The sequence below is a fragment of the Lissotriton vulgaris genome, chromosome 9 (assembly GCF_964263255.1).
Source record: "Lissotriton vulgaris chromosome 9, aLisVul1.2, whole genome shotgun sequence".
Lineage (NCBI taxonomy): Eukaryota > Metazoa > Chordata > Amphibia > Caudata > Salamandridae > Lissotriton > Lissotriton vulgaris.
This window is the reverse complement of record NC_141697.1, coordinates 784,891,982-784,917,101: the sequence shown is the minus strand read 5'-3', so window position 1 is coordinate 784,917,101 and position 25,120 is coordinate 784,891,982. Positions and strand designations below refer to the sequence as shown.

At 46.0% G+C, this 25,120-nt stretch overlaps 1 protein-coding gene across 1 annotated transcript in view; it reads right to left on the bottom strand.

Annotated features, from left to right (window-relative positions):
- Positions 1 to 8,431: 8,431 nt before the first annotated feature.
- The window catches only part of CTSW (cathepsin W), a 536,072-nt gene continuing 519,383 nt past the window's right edge, over positions 8,432 to 25,120 (bottom strand). Inside the window, exon 11 of the mRNA XM_086938511.1 lies at positions 8,432 to 9,298. Coding sequence (XP_086794637.1) covers positions 9,197 to 9,298 — 102 coding nt within the window. The 3' untranslated portion in view covers positions 8,432 to 9,196. The remainder of the gene's footprint in view (positions 9,299 to 25,120) is intronic.

Below are 25,120 nucleotides of genomic sequence, written 5' to 3'. Positions count from 1 at the left end.
AGATGAAGAAACTTTACCACAATATACTAGTAATGGTACCATAAAGAGCACATGTATCCATGGCTCCAAGTTATTGTACTAGCTTTTACTGACAGTTTTTTTAGACAGTCTTCTCACAAACAGCTGGTTTAAGATACCTATCCTCACATGCACATTCTGGTGGTGAAACTATGTGCCGACTCGGTGGGTATCATGCAAATAACTAAAGCTCATATATTTTGAGACTGTTTAAGGTTTGATTTCCAGGCGACGGAGAGACACTAGGTCGACGTGCTCGCACAAAGGGTTGGTGGTATATACAAAAAACGTTTGAAAATAAAAGCATTAGCAAACATTATGCACATTTAAAAACATCTGACAACATAGACATGCATAGAGTGCCAAGACACTGGTGAAGGCAGTGTGTGATGAGTGTTTAATGAGCATGCGTGTGAAATTGCATGAAGATCTCTCTCACGTCATTTGAGACTTCTGTGTTTTTTTAATGATGTACATTTTGAGTACACTGAAATTGCCAAGATGGCGGCAGAGTCAGATCCACGATCACTCACCTCCACCGCGCTCCGCGCTCGGCCGCACCATCCACGCCGTCCTGGGTAAAAGAATAGGTTCCTGCAGAGGGAGGTTCCCCCGAGATAAGGCGATCAAATCCAGCCCCCTGCAAAGCATCAGTGAGGCATTCCAGCAACCGGCGACCGGCAAGAGAAATACATTGACCTCTAGAGACGGAGCTGGCCCCTCGAGAGATGCGGATCTCAGGATCAGCTGCTTGGGTTTGGAGGCTGGTCACACGGTGCTGCACCCGCTGAGGTTTCCACGAGTTAACAAGCCACACGCACTGGCAATCCATCACTCAGCATCTACTGTCAGCCGGCCGGAGAAGGATTGACTCGAGCAGCAGGCTGGGGTTGCCTAGCAACGGCAAGACGGCAGTGAATCCCTGCACAGCGGTATTGGCTGCACGAGCAGGACGTGGCAGGACAAGGGGGAATACATCTTCCGATCCTCGGAGGGAGATGGACATTAAGGACAGAAACAAGATTTACGAATTACAAGTTTGTTTTCACCCCGTGAGGCTAATAAGGAACTCGGGCTCAGGAGACTGCAGGGGTTAGTCACGACCCTCTGTGCCCAGCGAGCTCCCAAATTTCACTAGACCCCTTCCCAGGACAAACGCTGGAAGGAAGTCCCTCCTGGGGTCTTGCAACGAAAAGACTATGATAGAAACCCCCAAAGCTCTCCTTACTGACCCCCAAACCCACACCCAGGCTTTCCCTGATATGGAAGAATCAGAGGCAGATTTAGGAGCCCTAGAGACTCACGGCAAAGTACCAGATGCAACCACACAGTCTGGTAGGGAAATGGAAGGAGCAATCCCCAAAAAAAGGACCCACGACTCAGGGTATCTATCCCCCGACTCTATGGAACATTTTTACTCCTTGAATGAGGAGTCTGCCGACTCTGGGTGGAGCTATCTACCAACAGTGAAGAATTGGAGGATGGTAACACATCCACGAGTAATTGCAGTCAGCAGGAAGAGAAGAGAACACAAAAAAGAACTAAGAAAGGGTCAGACCAGAGAGGGGGGAAAAACAAAAGCAGGAGGAACATAGATGAGCCAGACAACGAAGATGAACTGGGATGGGACTACTCGGCCACACAGCTCGTGGGTTCCGGGGGTCAAAACCCAGCAGGCAAAACACCCAAAATCCCTCAGGGGGGTCAAGAAGAACCAAGCAAACACCACGAGCAGCACCTGAGCCCTCCCTGGCTTTGATATTCCAATCATTAAAAATCATCCAGGATGACATCAAAAGTGAAAATCGACAAACCAGACAGGCCACAAAAAAACTTCAGCGCACCATGCGGAAAATAGGCAAAACCTGCACAGAAATTGCGGATAGATTAGGTATGGAGGAGAAACACACGGAGGACTTAGAGACCACAGTGGACACACTAAAAGAGCAAGCATCCTCCCAAGACAAGACTCTAAAGGACGTCATGTGGAAGCTGGAGGAGGTAGAAAATAGGCAAAGGCGGAACAACTTAAGACTGCTCGGAATCCCAGAGAACATCGAGGGAGACAACATAAGGAAGTTCACATTAAATCTCCTGAAAAACTAATTACCGGAATTAACACACTGGGACTGGGATAAGGAAGTACAATGGGTACACAGATTCCCTCTCTCAATGCCAAAGTGACAAACAAATACACAAAGCTACCCACGGGTTGTGTTAATCTATTTTGGGAACTTCCTGCTCCGACAGGCCGTCTATGATATGGCCAGACCCAACATGAAAGAAAAGGCGAAAACTTTACCTACTTTGCCAAGCCGGACTTTGCGCATGCAACAGTCGAAAGAAGGTGGAGGCTCAGGCAACTTATCACCCCCTTCCAAAAAGCCAGGGCAGCGGCTTAGCTACAAAACCCTGCAAAACTGAAAATTATCCATCAGAGGTGGACTTTGTACTTTACTTCAGAAATACAAGCCCAGAAACTGCTCGACGAAATTCTAGCAGGAGGGTATAAACCCAGCTAGACTTTTAGCCCTGGGAAATATGACTCATCTATGAAGGTGGGTGGGAGAGAATAGGGGTGACTTCTCGATCTGGACAAATCGAAGGGTCTAGTAATCTCAATTAATGGTTAGAGTGATTATGGGTAATATCAGAACAAGAGTGTTGCTGGTAACCAAGGATGTTATACTGTGTACCGATAACTATATTTTTGATAATGACCACAACGACCTGTTCTTTTTCCTACTAATGATTCTATAATTTTTTTCTTTTCTTCTCTTTTCACTGTGTATTTCTATGTATTCAAAAATTCACCAGGGGGTCTAGAAACAGGATGGGGGTCGGGGCGGCCGGGGGACGGGGTGCGGGGGGTGGCGCAGGGAGAGTGGATGATCCAGACCCTGTCACACAGGCTCAGGATTGAGCCTGATTGCCATAGTAGGAAGGGGGGGAGGGGGTGGGCATACAGGCACGGAATCAGGGCAGAGGCCATAGTTAGGGCCACATTTTTGAATTATAACCACGTAACGGATGGGACATTCAAAAAAGGAGGTCTATCAGAATGGGTAAAGCACTAAAAACAAGTGGGGCAGGATCTAACCTCATGAATGGCTAAGTTAAGAATATTAACCATTGGATGTATGACGTTACAACGCATGCTTTTACCACGCATGCGTTTACAACGCGGTTTTTACAACGCATGCCTTTACAACGCATAGTGCTTTGGGGCGCTGTATAGTGAACAATTTAATTTACTATTCCAACTCCAGTCCCCGTGGATAGTAGGGAAGGTGTTGGATAGTACATTAAACCTATTCCCTATCCTAGAGCGCCCCCCAGCGCAATGCGTTGTAATGGTTTGCGTTGTAAAAGTTGTGTCGTAAAGGCACTGCGTGGTAAAAGTTGCGTTGTAAAGGATGTTCCCCTTAACCATTAATATCTGTGGCCTCAACAATCCGAAGAAAAGACAGAGAACAGCAATAGGTCTCAGATCAATTGGGGCTAATATTGTATGCCTCCAGGAGACCCATGTGGAGGGGTCCAAAGTGCATCTCCTGAAAACTCTCGGATACAGATTGGTCACAGCCACAACACAGGCAAGTAAAACACGAGGGGTGGCTATTTTGGCAGGTGGAGAGGGGATTCAATTCACGAGATCAGTCGCCGACAAGTTCGGGCGGTGGGCAGTCACTGAGTGCCAATACAGCGCTGGGAAAAAAGTAACTATTTGCTCTTTGTATGGGTGCATCATGGATGATCCAGACCTCCTGGAATTTATTTCTAATAAACTAGTACACTGGTCGCTCCCAATGATCGTATTTTGTGGTGATTTTAATCTGAATCTGCCATCTGACTGGTCGTCGGGGCACAATTTTGTATACCAGGGTAGGAAACCAAAAGTATTTAGAGCACTCCAGGAATTATGCAATACACACAGGATATCCGATTGCTGGCAGTCAAAACACTTCAATAATCCAGGCTTTACTTTCTTCTCTCACCCACATTCTAAGCTCGCTAGGCTGGATTACATATTTGCCTCCCACTCTATCATAACCAAGTGTTTTATAGATAGATTGCCCAGGGTTGTATCAGATCACAATCCCCTAATTTTAAGTATTGACACCGGGAAGATACAACAGGACCACAATAGATGGACAATTGAAAGGGCTCTATTAGTAAACGAAAAATATTGCCAACTTATGGATAACTGGATACCAGAACTTCTAGGGGATAATTTGGGTAGTGCACCACTGGACCTGGTATGGGACACACTTAAGGCGGGAATTAGGGGAGAAACCCTCAAATTCTCAATCAAAAGTAACCAAGAGTCGAAACAAAACTTAAAAATATTGCAGGAGAAACTAGCAACAGCGGAGGAAGATCTTATACGAAGCAGTCCGGGGGGGGGGGGGCTTGGATATTGAAGGGGCAGTACGAGATGTAGCCATCGCAAGGAACAAAATAGTGGAGATCTTCACTGGAAAAGCAATATGCAAAGCCACATTGAATAAGGAGAAAGTTTACGAATTAAGCAAGCAGGTACGACATCAATTAGCAGTCCGAACGAGACAGCAGAGTATGGCAAATATGATTAAAGAGATCAGAGATCCTAATAACGGCCTTAGACAAGACCCCAAAGAGATAAGGGAAGCGTTTCAGAATTACTGCTAGGACCTATATACAGACTAACAAAAGCCAGGTTAAAATTGAGGAATACCTAGATTTGGTCATGGGAATCAGCTCCCACAAGCCGATCAAGACAGCCTGGCAGAAATACCTCAATGGGTAGAAATTCTTCTATCAATAAACAGCCTATCCCCCGGAAAAGCAGCCGGCTTAGATGGAATACCCACAGATTTTTATGCTAGATTTCATAAGCCATTGAAAGGAATTTTAACTGATTTAATGACTCATGTTTACCAAGGAGGGCGGCCACTGGGATCTTGGGCTCGTGCCAAAATGTTTGTATTCCCAAAGAAGAATAAAGACCCTACAGAGTTAGGGGCCTACCGCCTAATCACGTTAATAAATAGCAACTCTAAATTATTAGCTAGTAGACTCGCACCAGTAATACATAAGATTATCTCAACCCGGCAACATGGATTCGTTCCAGGCAGATCTACCACTGATCATGTTCAGAGGGTAATCACACTCTTTGACATAGCAGAAGTAACAGGAGACCCTATGGCGCTCATATTATTAGACTCAGAGAAGGCCTTGGATAGGGTCTCCTGGCAATATCTATGGACTGCTATGTCAAAGAGTGGGATTGGGGAACAATTTATTAATGCTGTTCGCATGTTATATGTCAATCCGGAAGCCGTGGTTATGATCAACGGGGAAATGTCAGATAGCATCAAAGTGACTAGAGGGACAAGGCAGGGGTGCCCATGTTCCCCCCTATTATTCGCTATATTTATAGACCGGTTTATCCGCAGGCTAGTAACCAACTTAGCCATAACACCTATGAAGACCCCAAACGGAGGAACTAAGACTTTAGTGTACGCCGACGACATTGCAATTGTCACAAGCAACCCAAGCGAAGCAGTTAATGTAATGGAAGAGGAAGCTAGTTATTTTGGAGAGATCTCCTGCTATAAATTAAATCAAGATAAAACCCAGATAATAATTTGTAATAAAAGCACCTATAATGACGCTAGGATAGTGGATAACGCATCATATTTAGAAGTAAACATTACCTCAAATTTAGATAATCTGGTTAAAATTAATATGAACCCACTCATGAAACAGACTAAAAGAAGTCTTAGTAGATTGCATAATCTACATCTAACTATTATTGGGAGAGGCAATCTTATTAAAATGTTATTTTTTCCCAAATTTCTATATTTTTTTTAGAACCATATGTTTAAACTTTGACCCACAGATCTTTAAAGAAATAGATAATATATTCTCTTGTTTTATTTGGGGGTATAGTAGGTCACGAAGAGCCTACAGATACATTGCTCTCCCGAAGGAAAGAGGAGGTCTCACGGTTCCCAATTTTAAAGCTTACTGGTGGGCTACAATACTTAAATATAGCAGGGTACTTCTAAGCCCAAATAGGGATCCTGATCAAGAGAGGGGAGTTCCAACTCCACAGGAACTTATCCTCGGTAACGAAGCGGGAGAACATCTGTGGCGACAGACATACAATTGTAATTTCAAGAAAGTTCGTTTTAAAACCTTAAAAGACATCTATACCGCAAGGAATCATGTACGTAAACTCCTCGGGATCGGAAGGTTCTCTTACTATACGACTCTCCTTAGAAATAATAACCTCCCAGAGATTTTCACCGATGCATGTATGAAGAGATGGGTCAGGTTGGGCATCACTCGATGTGGCTCCTTTTATACCCCAATAGGCTTCAGTTCATTTGAAGAGTTAAAAAGCGAATTTGGTCTAGAACATCGAGATTTCTTTAAATATCTACAAATGAGAGATTTTATCATGAAAAAGGGGGGGCGGTAGAGCCGCATTCCAGAGAATCCAGACAATCGAACTAGCTGTCCAAAACACTAGAGTTAAAATTGGGGAAATATATATTAACCTAATTGCCGAATTTCCTGATGATCTGGACAAACATACTCAAAAATGGCAGAACAATTTAGGTACACCAGAAAGCTCAATCCAGAGGGCATTCGAACTCTCCCAAATATTATTAATGTCAACCAAATTGCAAGCCCAGTTTTATAAAACATACTTTCAATTGTATTTTACGCCCAATAGAATAGCCAAATGGAGTAGGGGCAAAGGCATGCAGTGCCCACGATGCGCGCTACCTGAAGCAGATTTAATACACATGTTCGCTACATGCGGTACACTTAGCCCCATCAGACGGGAAATCTCTATCTTTTTATCAGGAATCTTTGAATCAAGAATAGAGATCTCAACAGTGGAAACAATGCTAGGTGCAGACGGGGACACTCGACCGAACAGAATGAAAGGACTTTTGTTTGTCTCAATGGCAGTGCTTAGAATATGTCTGGCATCGGCCTGGCTAGACCCAAACCCACCAACATTCCAACAATGGCGGGCACGACTGCTAACAACACATAGCCTAGAGATAGCTATTTACAGTAGGAGGGGAAGGAAAAAGGAAAGGAAGGGATTAGAAATATGGGATCCCCTCACACGGTGGATAGAACGTCCTGATTAAAATGTTTACCTAGGATAGCGTGTTTAATATTTTGTTTGCACCTGACTATGTATTTATAAAGTGATTTGCCTGTATGGGGGGGGGGGGGGGGGCAGGGGGGTTGGTTGGTTAAAATGTGAAAATATCTCAATAAAGAATTGTTTAAAAGAAAAAAGAAATTGCCAATAGTGTAATAAATCGCATTAGAGTGACTAAAGGGACACTCGATTGCCGTCCGTCCATCCTGGGATGTCAAATTCAGTACCTATCTCCATGCCACTGAACCAGTTTTTCCGTCATCCGTTATCACAAAACAAGAGAGTTATATCATTTGATTCCTGCCATTCGTAACCCATGCACTAGACATAGCAGGACTAGAATTAAGCAGGAAGGTCAGATAGACCAAGTGCTGAAGAGTGCCCATTACCCTGTTGGTTTGAGTAAGGCTGAAACATGTAGGCACAATAGACAAGGTGGGTTTAGGACCTTTCTCTTTTAATTTTTGTGTGAAACTGAGGTATGATCACAACAGGCTGGTTCCCTATTCAATTCAGCTGTGGCTGAAGTGGTCTCCATCGTTGAGATCTGTTGGCCAGCTACATGGAACGCTAATTCCTCTCGTGTTTAGATACACGTTTTATGTGGGGGAATAGGACTGAATGTCATTTGTTGAAGGATTTTAACTGATCACTTGCCATTAAAAGTGCCTGGGTATTCAGCATTGCAGGTTCATTCTGTGCATTCTTGTTTAATTCTTAGAGATGGTCCACAGGTGTCCTCAACTGAAAGAACAAGGAAGGATGATACCTAGATTTATTGCCAGTATTTTCCTTATTCCAGTTTTCATTTCTCATCCCAGGCCTTATTTCCCCCCTTTGTATGCATCTTTCGAAGTGGGCTCGCATACAACCAGGCGGTTTTATGGATTAAGCAGGTTTTTATAGGCCCTGCCAATGTGGGTTTAAGAAAGAAGGTTTCACAGAAAGATCTGTGATCAGGAAGGGAGAATCGCAGTAATCGGATTACTGGGAAATCACCAATGCATTAACATTGTTGGCTCTATGGACTTTGCAAAATGAGTTGGTAGCCACACATTGTTGTAAAAAAGAATGAGAACACAAACACACACTCCAACACAATTCCCACCCCAAAAATAGTTACCTATGCTCCCAAACCTGCTCTCCATTTTTCTATTAAATAAACACGCCAATATTCATGCAAATGTAAAAAAAAAAACAATTCACAGTGTGTATGTTAGGAAATGAAAAGAAATTAAGTTAAAGGAGAAAAAAATGTTTATTATTTGGCAACAGTAATGTGTCACATGCGCAGACACGGCTGGGCAGATAGCCAGGAGCAGCCATGGAACATATTTTTTGTACAAGACTCACTGCAGAGTGCTAGCAAGCATAGCAAAGTGTGGCAAACAACCCTGGCACAGGGTTTCCTTCAAACCTCTTAAGAATTAAGGGTGGCAAATGTTTGATTTAACAGTTGAATTGAGGGCCTTCTAGTGCACACAGGAGCATTATTTCGCCGTAACTCTTTGTAAACTGAGGATGCATCGACCACTCGTGCCTTGAGCACCGCCCAAAGTCCTTCAGTCTATCATGGCGTCTCTTTCCAGTGTCCCAAATGTCCATTCTTGCCTTGTTGTCACCCAAAATCATGGTGGGTTGGGTGGAGTGAGTATTTCATACAAGTGTGTGTACCCACATCTACTTGTGCCGTAATTCTACACTGAAACTCATTCATAAAGAACAGTTTTACGATTGGAGCAGACAGCCATTTACACTGCATGTTACAATGAATGATTTTTGTTTCCTTCACCACTAGATCATTGTAATAGTTCAATTTGGAAATCTATATTTAAGATATTTGTTAAAACCCAACCTAACAACGGATCAGACTGATGGATTATTTCGCCTCCCCAGATTCGATTGGTCATCAGTCATGGGTTGCAGAATGTATGGATTTGGTCCTTTGTCTTCGATGAGCGTTTGAGTGGAAGCAGGAATAGAAGTGAAGTGTTGTGCAGATGCTCAGGAGGGACAGCGAACGTTTTTACTGTTGGTCAAGATGGCAGTTACCGGGTATTTGGTGATGCCGCACATGTTGGTTCCCCGGTAAAGGCGGAAATAACCCTACAGAAAAGAAAGCGAAGGAAAGATTATGAAATTCAATGTCCTTTTTTTTTTTTACACATTTAATAGAGTTCCTTTGCACATACTAAGTCAAGGCCATCTTAGTATGTGCTAAGCATTTTTGCGGTTGCAAATAGACCAAATCGCAGAATCTGCTCGTTTGCGAACGCAAACAACTATTTTGGTATGTATGAATCCCAAATTTTGCTTTGCATAAGACGTTTCGAATCGTAATTTGAAATTGTGAATGCATTCCGATTCTGTATTTGGAAGGGGCCTGTTTAGGACGTCCCTTCCAAATATTGAATCTCAATGGGATGTATTAATGTTTTGCAACTGAATTACAGTCGCAAAACTATTCCTATGGGACCCCTTCGCCTTGTAGAATTTTATAATAAACTTTTTTTAAGAGCAGGCAGTGGTCCTACGGCCGACTGTTAGCTCTTAAAAAATTAAACAAACGTTTAATTTTCTTTTTTGAAACGCATTCCATTTTCCTATAAGGCTTGCTGACATCAGTTTCCTTCACAGGGTTTTCTGTGCCCTCAAACGCAGAGCATATTAGCAAATTGGTATGACTATTGTGCAATGCAGGACTTTTTTTTTTAGATAGAAAAGAAGAGACCATTCCGCAGAACAGGGAGGTGGGAAGGTAGTGAGCAATTAGATAGACAGTTAGATAGAATATTCACCAGAAAGAGCATTAAGCAGGTAAGTAGCATGCTCACCTGATAAAGCCTTCTAGCCACAGATTCCTTATCTTAGAATAGATACCAAAGCAATACGTTCCCGGAGGTGGGCCTCCAAAATTGTTCAGACTAAAAAGTTCTGGAGGACTAAACAGGTAAAGTGCATGTTGCAACATATTGATTATCAATGGAGTAGTGTTCAGTAAACAAGCAGAGAGATGCCCATGTAGCAGCTTGACCGATGTCCAGGACAGGGACTCCGGAAACTAGCACAGTTGCCGCAGCCTTGGCTCTGGTGGAGTGAAACCACAAGCCCTCAGGAGGCTGCTTCTTGGCCAATGAATTGCAGATTTTAATGCAGAGTACAATCCATCTGGAGATGGTCTGTTTCTGCAAAGGCTTGCCTTTGTTTGCTCTGGCAGACCCAATGAAGAATTGATCGTCCATTCAGTGTACTTTGGTACAACTGATGTAGAACGATAAAGCTCCTTTTGGGTCCAAGCAATGGAGTCTCTCCTCCTTTGAAGGGTGAGACGGAGTGAATGAAGATCGGCAGTGGGATACTATGGCTCACGTGGAACTGAGTCGCCACTTTTAGTTGGAAAGAGGCACAAGTGTTAAAAACCAATTTGTCTGGAAAGAGTGCCCAGAAAGAACCTGAATCTCGCTAACCCTCTTGGCCAATGAGATGGCCACTAAGAAGACAATTTTTATTGTCAAGAGACGTAAAGAGCAGCTATGTACAGGCTTGGAGTGCGAGCACATCAAAAATGTTAAAACCAAATTATGGTCCCATTGGGGCATAATGAAGGGTTTTGAAGGGAACAAATGCTGAAGTCCTTTCAGTAAACAAGTCACAACAGGTGACTTGAAGAGGGAGGGCTGAGTCGGCAACCATAAGAAGGCAGATATGCGTGAAAGATGCTCTTTAACTGTGCCGAAAGCTAAGCCTTGCCAGGCTAATGATCAACAACAGTACATCTGACAAAGGTGCAGAAAAGGGGATCAACGTGCTTGTCACTGCACCAAGCCACAAACGTATCCTAACAACTGGCCAATACAGTCTTTGTTGATGGATGTCTGACTGCCAGAATGACTTTGCAAGCTTCCAAAGGGAGGTCAAAACTGTCAGCTATCACAACTCAATCTCAATGCACGAAGGCAGAGCATGTGCAGGTTCGGTTGCAGAACCCTGCCCTATTGCTGTGACAGGAGATCCTCCTGAAGAGGTAGCCAGATCAGAGGACCGCTGTTCAAGCTCAGGAGTTTGGGATTCTATACACTCCATTCCCAATCCGGAGCCCCAAGGAGGACTTGGGACCGATCGTTCCTGATCTTCTTGAGAATTCTTTGCAGAAGAGGTATAGGCAGGAAGGAGTAAAGGAGGCCTGAGTACCATTCAAGATAAAATGTTTCTCCAAGTGAGAGCGGCCTTAGAAACTCCAGCCCACAGAAGTGCTGACATTGTGTGTTCTTGGCAATGGTGAATAGATCTAATGAAGGTTCTCAGCAGTCGCGGACAAGACCTTACAGCTCCTCTGGATGTTTATGCCATTCATGACCAATGACGCATCGACAGCTAAGTTCGTCCACTCTGGTATTCAGAGAGCCCGCCAGGTGTTGTACATCTAGGAAGATGTCCAGGTATGTCTAGAGACGCTGGGCCTCTCCACCCAACCTCACTCCACCCTGTTTATGCAATAAAACATCCAGAGGTGTTGTCTGTGAACATCTGAACCAGCCTTGCCTTGATGGAAGTAAGAAAGGCTTTCAATGCCAGATGATCTAGACGAATTGAAGCAGTATTTTTTGGGAAATAATTATTACAAATGTAATTTCAGCAGTGAAAATGTAAATTAGTCACTAGTGATGTACTTGATTATACAAAGCATTATTTATTCAGATTTTTTAACAAGCATGGGAATCTTTCCTCCGGGTACAGGTACCTGAAGTGTGCATAGTAAAACACTCTTGACAAACAGTTGTACATATATCACAGAAGATGAAAGAGAAAAAGAACAAGAAAAGAAATACTGTGCTGTACAAGTTCTGAATTTACAATTTGCGTAGCAACTAGAAACTTTCTTCATTCTTACATTTGTTCTTACATACTATGGCTGTGTTTCTTAAATATTGCCCAGTCCATACAGGAGGTAGTCTATAATTGGAACACACACGAGGACACATTTGCCCTCTGTTTCCTAGTGTGTGTCCACAAATTATATTTGGAAAGATTTACAGATTGAAAAAGTTAGACTCCTCCAACCAGTGGTGTCGACGCGTTTTGGCTCTTTATGATTCACAGCCTCTTAAGGACAGTGGAAGAATGAACAATCTATAGAGAACCATATGTACTTCAACATAGTATCAGGTACACAATACATTAAAGGTGCACCACAAGAAGACTGAAACAGGTCCTGTTAGTAAGAGAAATAGATATAGAGCATGCAGTGCTTAAAAACATATGTACATGAAAGTAATCGTTGCCCGCTTGTCAGTTGCACCATACATTCTATTATGCCATGCATACTTTTGTGTGAGTGACATCATAATTGTGTCTAGGTAAGAAGTTATGCCTATCTCTTACAGCATACTAGAGAGTAGCTTGTGCATGTGGTGCAAAGAATAGAAAAAGACTAATGTAACGAGCAATGTTTTTGATGAGACACCTTGCGAGCGACGCGCACAGCGTCAACATGCATGTCAAAGAGTGTGCTCCGTTGGAATGCAGGCACTAACATACGAGCATTACCAGAGTGAAATTGGGGTAGGCTGATGAATAAGTTAAGGCACCTCCCCTGGCCGGGGGTCAGATCGGGGAGGAATCGGCTCCCGGTGATAGATGACTGCCTGAATGCTGTATGGGTCCCAAGGTGGACGGAGGAAGTCCTGTTGAAAAAGGAGCGGATTGGAATGCTGGAGGTCCTGAGCTAATCTGGGATCGACCACATGGGGTATTCCAGTGCATGAGGATTATTAAGTTAAAGAAGTACCATGTGCCTAAAAGGTTGCTAGGGACGCTAGATGAGTAGGACCCTGGAGGACGCAGGCCACCCCCAATGGGCCAGATAACTTGGTCAGAGTCCATGGCTTCTACTGAGAAGGAGAGGAATTCTCAGTGTGCCTGCTGAGGCACGGGTGTGCTAGCGAGGTCATCCTTCCAAACCGTTACTAGGAAGAGACAGCACTCTGGAGGTGTGGGACATGACCGACAGAGAAGGAAACTGGCTGACAGCTATGGTTTTGCCATAGCGCAGGGTGAACGGCTGTACAGCCAGAGTGAGATCGACCAGTGATTTGCGTACTATTACACCGCCCTTTATGCTCCGCCCTTGCTCCACCTCAAGAATCCCTTACTGATTTGCTGGGAACCGGGGAACTCCCCCGCCTTGATGCAGGAGGTGCTAAAGATCTGGGTGGACCCATTACGTTGCAGGAGATACAAGTTGCCGTCAAGAGTATGGCAAGAGGTAAATACCTGGTTCCGACGACGTCCCAATAACATTTTACGATATCTGTATTGAGGAGCCTGCCCCTAAACTAGTGGAGTTGAATGCTGCAGCACGAGAGGTGGGGCATTTGCCAACCACCATGGGTGAGTCCCTTATCAATCCCTCAGCTCAAGTCTGGTCGGCCCTCCCAGGATATTTGAGCATCCATGTTGAACGTGGACTATAAAATAGTGAGCCGGATACTGGCATCATTCCTCCTCCCCTACATGTCCAGGCTTATTCGTTCTGTTCATCCCAGGGAGGAACATGGCTATAAACATTCATAGACTCCTCTCCCTCATTGACACTGCTGATCCAGAGGATGATGATGCAGTGGTTGTATCCATCAATATAGAAAAAGCTTTTGACAGCCTGCGATGTGACTATTTATATGTGGTAATGAGACAACTGGGGCTGGGGGAGGGCTTCCTAAAATGAACCCAATTCTTATATGCATCCCTGACTGCACGGGTTTGCACAGGTAAGAGGATTTCTCAGTCCTACATAGTGGGCATGGGAACCAGGCAGGGCTGCCCCTTTTCACTGCTTTTGTTTACCATTGCACTTGAACTGCTGGCCAGCAGAGCTAACCAGGGGTTGGCGTATCAGGGATTGCGCAGTGGAGAGCTGGCGTACACCACAGCGTTGTACTTTGATGATATGCTGTTGTTTCTTGATGGGGCGGGAGAGAGACACACCTGGAGCAATAACATTATTAGAACACTTTGGTGACTGTTCAGGACTCCGGATAAAATGCCAGAAATCCTTTCTCTTCCCCCTTACTCGTGGTGGTCGCCCGCCTAGGAATCAATATGGCCTAGTATGGGAGATAACCTGCTTGAAATATCTGGGAGTCAAGGTGTTTCATAACCGCAGAGATATCCTTGATGTGAATTGGGTGTACCTGTGTGGGCGCTTTGAGCCAATGTAGCTTTTTGGAGAATCCACCCCTTGTCCGAGGGGGGCCCCATAGCGATCGCTACAATGGTGGCTCTCCTCCATTTACTATATTTTTTTACCACCCTACAAATTTTCACCTCTCGCATGTTTTTTTGAGGAATTTGACTACTTACTGGTTGATCTCACCTGGAGTGCTGGTAGACGAAGAGTGTCCATGGCTATCAGAAAAGGGGGCTTGGTCGTGCCTGATTAGGAAACATATTACTTATCAGCTCAGCTCCAATGGTTTACTAGGGGGTTACATGCCCGACTGAATAGTGAAGGGGGGGTGCGTACTGGGAATCTGCCTTTGCATAGTCTGCTCCGTATCCTTCTAACCCACAGGTGCCCAGCAGTGGGTGGTTCACTGGCCTTGCATGTTGTCTGAGGCTGCTGGCAGCGCTGCCTACAGCCCAGCCGCACCCCACACCCATATGCACCGGACATGCCCTTGCGATGCCTCACAGTACTCAACATGACGTGGGCGCTGAGGGGCATAACGGAGTGGCACAGTTATGGCATTGATCGTTGGTAGAACTGTTGAAATTTGCAGACTTCTCAGAGTCCTTCGAAATACCTGCAGGTAATTTCCTGTTGCATCATGCAGTAGTGTTGGCAATACATGATCCCTGGGGTGGTGGTGAGGCAGAACCACTGCTTCACTGTAGAAGCCAGGTTGTCTGTACGACCATGGGTAGAGTACAGGCGGCCACCCTCATGTATCAGGCACTCAGAGCAGGTATTATGTTGCCCTCAGAAGGCCTACATTTGAAGTGGGAGAAGGAACTGGCGGTTCCATTTCTGGAAGAACAGTGGGTGTTTATATTGGCATACACTTATAAGGTCTAACACAATCTTAGCTTTAAGCTCATAAATCTTTATTTACTCCAAAGAGCATATCTCACGCCCCAAAAAATCATACAGATATTTGGAGAGCAAGAGGTGAGATGCCCCAGGTGTTAGTTAAGGGGGAGCCGAGATGCCAGACATGGTCCGGAGTTGCCCTAGGTTAAGAGACTTTTGGGAGGGAGTCATGGATTGTATGACGGAGATCACAGAGAGGCAGATCCCCTGATCCCCTATTGCATGCTTGCTGGGTGGCCTACCCTGTCCCAATAAACTTAAAATAATGACTAAATTAATAGATTTAGCAATGATCCTTGCCAAGAGGGAGATCACCCTGAAGTGGAAAGCAATGGCAAGTCTCTGGTAGATATGTGGAGGGAGGTTTTGATTCAATGGGCGTTGTACGAAGGTACAGTACTATTCCAGGAGGTCCGGAAGGGACGCAATGCGATTGAGAACGCTAGGGCTTGGGATATGATGGTTGAATGCCTGAAACATTCAGACACTGATTCCCATGAGAACTCCATACTTTTCAGAGCAAGGGCAAGATGAAGACCAAGTATGACCATGTTCTTCAGCGGTGCTTGGACAATACTGTTTACTACTGTTGGGCTGAATATTGCATACAGAAAGAACAAGTTATTTACCTTCGATAACGATATATCTGTAAGATTCCTTACCTCAGAATTACCCCCAGGCATCAGACTGGATCCGGAAAGTTTTCTCATCAGCAGTACCTCTGCATGTCGGAAGGTGGCGTTGGTCGGCTCTGCGTCCGTCGTTGACGTCATGTCGCCGGGATGACGTTGCGGTAGCTACATAGATGCCGCACTCGCGTGCTGATGTCAGTTCTGTACACGACTTTCCACGCCAGAAGAGCAGAGCCATGCAAGACACTGACCACTGGTGCACAAAACTAGGGCCTTAAAAGGATAACCTTAACCCTTGAAATCATTTCGCAGAACGGGGAGGATGGGTGGAGTGGTAAGGAATTTATAACTAACTAATGTTTCTTACAGATATATCGTTACTGAAGGTAAGTAACTTGTTCATATGAAAGAAACACGTTAGTTATTGATTCCTTACCTTCGAATAGATACCTCAGCAATACTAACCCCGGTGGTGGGTCTGCAAACCAATCTCACAACAGAATGTCCTGGAGAACAGACTGGCCAAAGAAGCAGTCTCTCCGGACCTGACCGTTAAGACAGTAGTGTTTTGTAAACGTGTGCAGCGAGGCCCACTTAGCAGCCTGAAAGATGTCACTTATAGGAGAAATGCCTCGTCCCAGAGCAATAGTTGCTGCCGTCGCCCTAGTAGAATGGGCACGCAGCCCCACTGGAGACTCCTTCTTCTTCAGAGAATAGCATGCTTTGATACACAAAACGACCCATCGGGAGATAGTTCGCTTCTGTACGGCCCGACCTTTCTTTGCACCCACATACCCAACAAAGAGCTGGTCATCCACCCGGAACTGTTTTGTGCAATCCAGATAGAAGGAAAGCGCACGTTTTGGGTCCAGACGGTGGAGCCTCTCCCCTCTTCTTTCGAAGGATGTGGAGGCTGGAAGAAGGTGGGCAAAGTGATGGTCTGCCCGATGTGAAAGGCAGTGACAACATTTGGCAAGAAGGATGGACGGGTCTAAGGACTACTTTGTCCGAATGGACAGGCAAAAAGAGAGGTTTTAATAAAAGAGCCTGGAGCTCACTCACTCTCCTAGCAGAGGTGATGGCAACCAGGAAAACCGTCTTAAGCGTGAGAAGCCTTAAAGGACAGTTGTGGAGAGGGTCAAAGGTAGCACACATTAAAAAGGACAAAACCAGATTCAAGTCCCACTGCGGCATAATGAAAGGAGTAGGAGGAAAGAGGCGAGTTATGCCTTTTAGAAAACGATTAACAACTAGGGACTTGAAAGAGAAGGTTGATCTGGAAGCCGAAAAAAGGCAGAAATGGCCGAGAGATAGCCCATGATAGTGTCCAGAGCAGAACCCTGCTGGGCCAAAGAAAGTAGGAACAGGAGAACCTCAGAAAGAGGAGCAGAGAGGAGATCCACAGCCTTTGCTGTGCACTATGCCAAAAATGTGTTCCACCGATAGGCCTATACTATCTTAGTGGAGGGACGCCTGGCTGCCAAGATTACATCGCTGACTTCAGGAGGCAGGTCAAACGATGTCAACTGCTGCCGCTCAATCTCAACGCAAAAAGGTGGAGACTGGACAGGTTTGGATAGAGGACTGTCCCCTGCTGCTGCGACAGAAGATCCTCCGAAGAGGCAGTCGGATCGGAGGATCCATGGCCATGTTGAGCAGCTCGGGATACCAGAATCTTCGTGCCCAATCTGGAGCCACAGGAATGACTTGGGCCCGGTCGCGCTTGATCTTCTTCAGCACTCTAGGCAGAAGTGGTCTAGGCGATAAGGCGTACAACAGACTGCAACTCCACACGCGACGAAAAGCGTCAACTAGCGAGTGCCGCCTTGGAAATTCCAACACACAGAATTGCTGACATTGCGTGTTCTCTTCGTGGCAAACAGATCTAACCAAGGCTCTCCCCACTGCTGAAAGAGACCTTGCACCACCTCCGAGTAAAGACGCTATTCGCGATCCATTGTGCACCTGCGGCTGAGTTTGTCTGCCCTGGCATTCAGGAAACCAGCCAGGTGATAAACCACCAGGGATATGCGCTGATGTTCCAGCCATGTCCAGAGGTGGAGAGCCTCCTGGCATAGGGTCCCCGACCACACCCCGCCCGGTTTGTTGCAGTACCACATCACGGTGGTGTTGTCCGTGAACACCTGCACTACTCTTCTGGGGACAGAGGGAAGGAATGCTTTTAGTGCAAGATGAATCGCCCGAAGGCCTCTGAGGTACCTGTACCTGGAGTGAAGATTTCCATACTTGTTAAAAAAAAATCAGATTAAATAATGCTTTGTATAATCAAATACATCCCCAGTGACCAATTAAAATTTTCACTGAGGAAATTACATTTGTAAGAATTAATTCACATAAGATTCCATTTCTGCTTGTCTAAAGGTTCCCTGCCCAGGTATTGTGGGATAATTTGGGCAAACCCCTATATGGAAATTCAATACCAGATGAATCACTCTCAACTGCAACAGGTTTATATAGAGCTGAGATGCTGCCAGAAACCAGAGTCCTCTGATATTCACCTCTCCCAGATGACCCCCCAACCTAGGAGTGGAGCATCTGTCACCACTGTGAGCTCTGGGTGGGGAAGGGAGAGAGGTGAGCAGCTGACCTAATCCTAGTTCATCAGCCACCACTGCAGATCTTTTGCAGTTCCCTCCTATACCCACACCAGGTCATAGAGATTCCCCCGATGATGTGCTCACTGGGACTTCAGGTCGCACTGCAGAGCCTGCATATGCCAGCGGGCATGTGTTACCAGGCTCAGCAGCCTCAGAGACAGTCTCACTGAAATCCAGGTTAGAGGGTGAAGCATCAGATTCATAACCTGAATATCCTGGAATCGTCACTCCGGAGGATAAGCCCAAAACTGCACTGTGTCCAGAATGGCTCTAATGAAATGGAGCATCCGAGAGGGAGTCATGTGTGACTTTGGCATACCAATAGTGAACCCAAGCAGGAATGGGGACCTATGTAAAGGGGGCAACAGTAGAGTGTTTATGATGAATGTATCTAAATTGTCACACAATTCAGCAGAATCAAGGGAAGCACTGGTAAACAAAGTCATCCACTGGATACTGCAGGTAAGACAATGTCGCTCAATTATAAGATCTGATGTAGTGAAGGCCAAACGTTGCTCCACAGATAAAGATTTAGACCACGTTATATTGGAGCTGGTAACGTGGGGACCTGGTAGAGGGTTTACTTAATCTAGACCCGCGTACATTTCCACCTAATAGATCCTTGGTCCAGTTCAAACCTTCTCTTTTACCTAAACCCTCGCCCACAGGCCTAAAGACTTTGGAATTGCCAGACACTACTACAGAAAACTTTTCTCAGGGCCAGGTCCAGACAGATCATGCGCATAAGCACATTTGACATGTAAAGGGACTGTCTTCTCATAGAGGTACAACAACTGCAACACGGGAAGGTTATCATGATTACACCCCAAAAAGAGAAGATCATCTATTGGAGATTAGTATGAGCAGGGTGAATGAGGGGCAGTCCCATACTCAAATGAGCGTACTACCAGCCTTACTTTCCCAGTTGTCCAATACACAATCAAACACTGAGCCCACTAAGAAATTAAGATTGTTGTCATGGAATCTAGCAGGCCTCAGGTCAAAGGTCACATGTGAAGAATGGGAGAACTTGATTGACAGCTACGATATATGCCTCTTTCAAGAGACATGGGATGTTGACAAAATACATAGAGTGGGCTTTACCAATTATAGTGTAGAAGCTACACCGTCAAAAAAGGGTCACCCTGTTGGAGGTCAAATAATCTGGATTAAATTTAATTTATTGGCACATATTGAAAGATACGCTATAAATTCCCCCGACAAACTGGCTGTGAACATCAAAGATACATCAAGTAATAGCTCAGTCCTATTAGCAAACATCTATAATAGATTCCCTTTCCAACATCATAATTCCCCAACCATCGTACTCTTAGATGAGTTCCTATAGAGGGAAGGGGTATTACATCATATAGGGCCAGATGTACAACCAGCCAATTAGCAAGTTGCAAATTGCATAGCATTTGCGATTCACTAATTGGAATGCACAACAGTGTCTCAGACACTGTTTGCGATTCCTAATGGGGTCGCAAATTGCATGCCTCATTATTATTAATGAGGCAGGCGCAATTTGCGACCCGATTAGGAATGGCTAGCACTCACAGCAGGCCACCATATCTGCGACTGCTTTTTTAATAAATCAGTTTATTTTTTTTTTAATGCGACCCGTTTTCCTTAAAGGAAAACAGGATGCATTTAAAAAAGAAAAATTAAACTTTTCGGTTTAATTTTTTTAAGGGCAGGCAATGGTCTCTGGGACCACTGCTGCTGCTGTAACTTTCGATTCAGAAAAGGGGGTGGTGATGAACAGAGTGTCTGAATTAAGCAGACCACTCTTACCCAGTCCAAAGATCAGGGCTTGATCCATCACCGTTATTTAGCTCACTGCACCATCCCAGCTCAGAACCTGGCTATATGCAAATTAGTCTGTCCCTGGCCCAGTGCATCATGGGAACAGGTCAGACCAAACTACCAATCCAATTCTTCACCGGAAAGGAGACAAGCTTCCGGGGACCGGTTTCTGGCATTTCAGCCGTTGTCGGCCCGGCTTGCTTGAATCCTGATGGTGCAGTGAGCAAGGGACTCATGTCTGAGTATACCCTGCCACACCTATAGTGGCTGCTGTAACTTTGGCGCAAATTTACACATTAGTTGCCAACTCATTGGTCAATATGGGTGGTAGAAGATTGGAGATACAACCCCTGGTCGAAATATTTGCAAATTTACTTAACAATATCAAAATATTTTTCTATAAAGCTAGTACTAGTAATAAAAATTAAGGAACACCTAGAATGAATGATTTGACAAGACTGTTTTTCCAGCTCGGAAATCTTTGATGGGGATGATCAAACCTGGCCACAAAAGACTGGTAGCTTTAAAAAGGAAATAATATAGGAAAGTCCATCACGAGGCACAAAGGAATTGGCACATAAGGTACTGGCAAGATTTTCTAACGGCAGTCCAAACTAAAAATACTAAGGAATTTTGGCATCTGATTAAGAATGGTACAAAAAATCCAGTTGAGGAGGAATATTTTCATATCCTTCCACAGATCTGGGGAGATAATTTCTCTAAACTATATGCAGGACCAAAAAATAGTGGAGGAGTAATCTACGAGTATTTTGATTTAGAATCAGGTACAGCCCACCTTGCCTTAACTATGGAAGAAACTTTAGATATAATAGCAAATTTTCAGTGGGGGAAAGCCCCTGGCATTGATAAAGTTCCAGGCTATCTCTACGGATCAGAACAAAAAAATATGGATCGTAATTTTAAATTGTACCTTTAATGCCATATTAAAAGGAGCTGAAATCCTGGACAGATGGTTAGGCGTCGATGTAGTGCCCATATTTAAAAGGGGGGACAAAAGTGATCCGGCAAATTACGTAATGTAGTGTTTGTAGACCTCTTTGCTGCATTTGATTTAGTTCCCAGAGAACATTTGTGGGCAGCACTTGGGGCTATTCCTATGTGACTCACATTGGAAAAAAACATAGTTATGAGATCAGTCTTGGAGCTCCCTAGAAATACCCCACTAATACCAATGCGATTGGACATGGGCATGAAGATTGTAGCTCATGTAATTGCCCTTAGGCCTTTCACATTTTGGATTCGCATTTGGTCAAAGGACTCACCACTCCCCATGAAGTTATCACTTTTGAATGTACTATCATTAGATACCAGAGGGTGTGTGCAGTGGTTCAACTATGTAAAGAGATGGTTGGTCAAATTGAGCATGAGTGACTTGTGGCTCAACCCTGATAGTATTCAGAAAAGATCATTAAATCTACTCAAAAAGAGATATTGGAGTTACGTGGATGATAGCTGGTTATGTAATAGAATAGCAGGGACATTGACAAACAGGTTTTTAAGCTTTAAGGATAATATGCAACAGGAAGACTTTTTGAATCGCTCAGAACCACTACCTGCGAGATCCTTATACCTTAAATGTAGGTATAGTATCCTCCCGATCAACAGTCTCTGCTCTAATGGTTCGCACAGTTGTTTAATATGTGAAGGTGTACCTGAGACAGAAGCACATTTCATATTGTACCGATATGTCAGATAATGGCCACCAATCGATTAACTGAGGTCGCCAGGATTTTAAAAAGTGATTGTACAGAATTTTTAATCTTTGGATTGTCAATATATTGGTTACATATGCATGGCGATCAAGAAATAGGATATTGCTGGGGGGCTAGGGGGTTGCACACGCAAGATGGCCGCATTCCAGTGGGGCTCTCGCGGCCCGAGTTCACAATCCTGCAATATCCTATCCATAGACCCATGATCGGTAGCACAAACGGTGGTGGAGGAGTGCAGTGACTGTCCTTCTGGACGGGACAGCCATCGAAATACAACTGGCCCCTTGACGGTCAGAGAAACAACGAGAGCCTGTGGTGAGGCCTGGTGCCGAGAGATTGCCTACCCTACCGAGCCGGTGAACGGACCGCGGGTGAAGAGCCCGGCGGTGAATGAGAGCTGTCACTTGGATACCCAGAAGAGAGGATTGGCCGTGGGGGCCCAGTGAGTGACACAACGGCTAAGAGCGGACTCCTGCGGGGAACGTCTCGTCATGAGGAAGCCGGAGACGCTGGACAGGAGCAGTGCGGTGCTCGGCTGGCGGGGCCTCCCGCACTCGAGACTGCGGGGAGCAGTGGCGGTGAGATACCCCCCGTGCGGAGGCAGAAGGGAGAAGCAGCTGCGCACCAGCCAACTACCAGGAGGTGAGACTAGGGAGCGGAGGGCCCCGGGAGAGGGAGGTGCCCTGGGAACTGGGAGAGTGCCCCAGCACTATGGCAGTCGAAGCAAGAGCTCCCCCCAGTGGATATAAGAGAGCGGAGGCTGTTGAAAAACCGAAGAAATTCGTAGGAATAACGGCTATAACAGCACACACGTAATTCCACAAGCAAGTAAGACCGGCGGGCGGGCCGGTCTGACGCACACAGAATACTGGCACTGGTGCAAGCTGTGTATAGGAGCAACCAGAAAAGATGAATTGAGAGACAGGGGCTGTAGGAAGGTGGATATCTGACTATGGTTACCCCCAAACTTTTTGCCTGGTGTTTAGCTGGTTTTTGACTTAGTTGGCCTGGGATCCTGCTATTCAGGGCCCCAGGCTGATTGCTCTCTCCTTAAAATGGACTCCATGTACCCTAGGTGCATAACATAATTGGAACTGGTTCACCTTATAGGACCCTGTAACAGTGTACCATAGGTACCCAGGGCATAGGTGCATCCAAGGCCTACCAGGGGCTGCAGCATGTATTGTGCCACCCCTGGCCTGGCCTCCATATTTGACACAACTGGCTGATCACTCAGCTGGGGTAAGTTGGTGTAATCACCTCTTACTTAGATATAGTATCCCTATATCTAACCTTAAACTGGACACATATGTACCTTTCAGCCACTCCTATGGAAGGCCTCATCAATCCTGGAGGCAGAGTGCTTGGAAATATGTGAGATGGTGCTCTAGCATGAGCTGAGCCTGTCTGCAGCTGTCGGGAACCACTCCCTAAGCTGTTCCGGGATATTGCCATACCATATGCTCTTAAGTGCATTATAATCCTCGCGGTTAAATGCTATCTTTGGTTTGGCTTTATCAAAACATGTCGAGTAAGGTGTCATACGAATTGGAATACTATCCCCTCGACAGTTCTGTCGACGGGGATAGCATTCCACCCTAATAGAGGGACACGACATGTGTGTAGCCTTAACCCCGGTTAAAGTTAACCAGAGCCTCAGCATCACAAAATGGATGCTGCCACCACAGACACGAGTCTGGCCTCCTGCTGCTGACCGAAACTCGGCAGATGGTGGCCTGGACAAAGGGTTTCCTGCCTTGGGAGGTGCGAGCACCACCCCAGACAGGGTTTTGTGTATTGGGTAGGACAGGGCTGAATAGAATCAGACATGCCCGGGGCACACAAGGTGTCCCCGTGCATAGGCCAGTCCAAACCGGTCCTGGGACTTTCCAGACCCAGGGCTGGCGAGGAGCTGGACAAAGGAAAGGGGGTGTAACCGCCCCCCTTCCTGGTTCCTCCCAGAGGAGGGACCTAGTAGGTGATCCACCCCTCAGATTGGGAATAAGAGTGGGAGCAGTGCCATTGCACAGCAGATCATCCTGAAATCAACTTTAAACAAGAAGAAGACTGGACTTCGACATTCTGCTGCACAGAAGACTGAAGAGAATCTCCCTTGTGGCCTAGGAGTGGCCACCCTGTGAACACAGGCACCAACCAGCAACTCGACGTCTGCTTTGCCGCCGCCTCTCGCCGGAGCCCGAGCCCAGAGCCTGACAAGAACCAGACTCCCAGACCTCTCAGAGCCCGATCCACAGTCCCTGCAAAGAAGGGACCCGTGGAGGCACCGAGTGACGTGGGACCGGACCTCTTGGAAGACACTCGAAAAGCTGACTGCGCAGCTTCTGAGGTATCCTCGACGTTGTGCTTTGGGGACTGAGAACCCCCACCATCGAGCAGCCCTTGCACCGAAGATCAGCCCCCCAGCATCTCCACGATCTGCGTGGGGCCCTTTTGCATTGTGCCACTCGACGCGCCATCCCGGCCACTAGCCACGTGGTCAGCGGCCATCTTGGCGACGAAACCGACTAACTACACAGCGGGTCTGGTTGCTCCAGACTCACCCAAGCTCCTGTGAAAAGGAGCACTCGCTCTGACCTTGCGGGTCCGAGTGTTAAGCATCTTTCGATTCCTGTGTGGCTTGCATTAGCCAAGGCCTGTTTGCTCCGATCAGGTCGCCGACACCGCCAACAGCGAGAAGCCTGCGTGGGACAGCTCGTGACCGACTCCTGGACGTCCTCGACCCCCGGTGTCCACGTGGCTGCAGAGAGAAGCTACCCGACAACGCCTGTTTGCACCCGACATCGCCTGGTTCCAATCTGGTTCCACGGTAGTCACTGGCTAGTGACTTTGAACATTGTCCCCTCTGCTTTCAGGTCTTCACAACTTCAGATCCACCCTTGGATCCACCGGAACTCTTCACATCGAGCCGCCTGCAGCATCTTCAGCTCCAAGCACCATCGACCAGCGTGACGAAACCCGACACTACTTCGACCCTGTGCACCCGCTTCCTGTGGGTGAGGTAACTCAGCTCCGCCAGTGTTCCTACA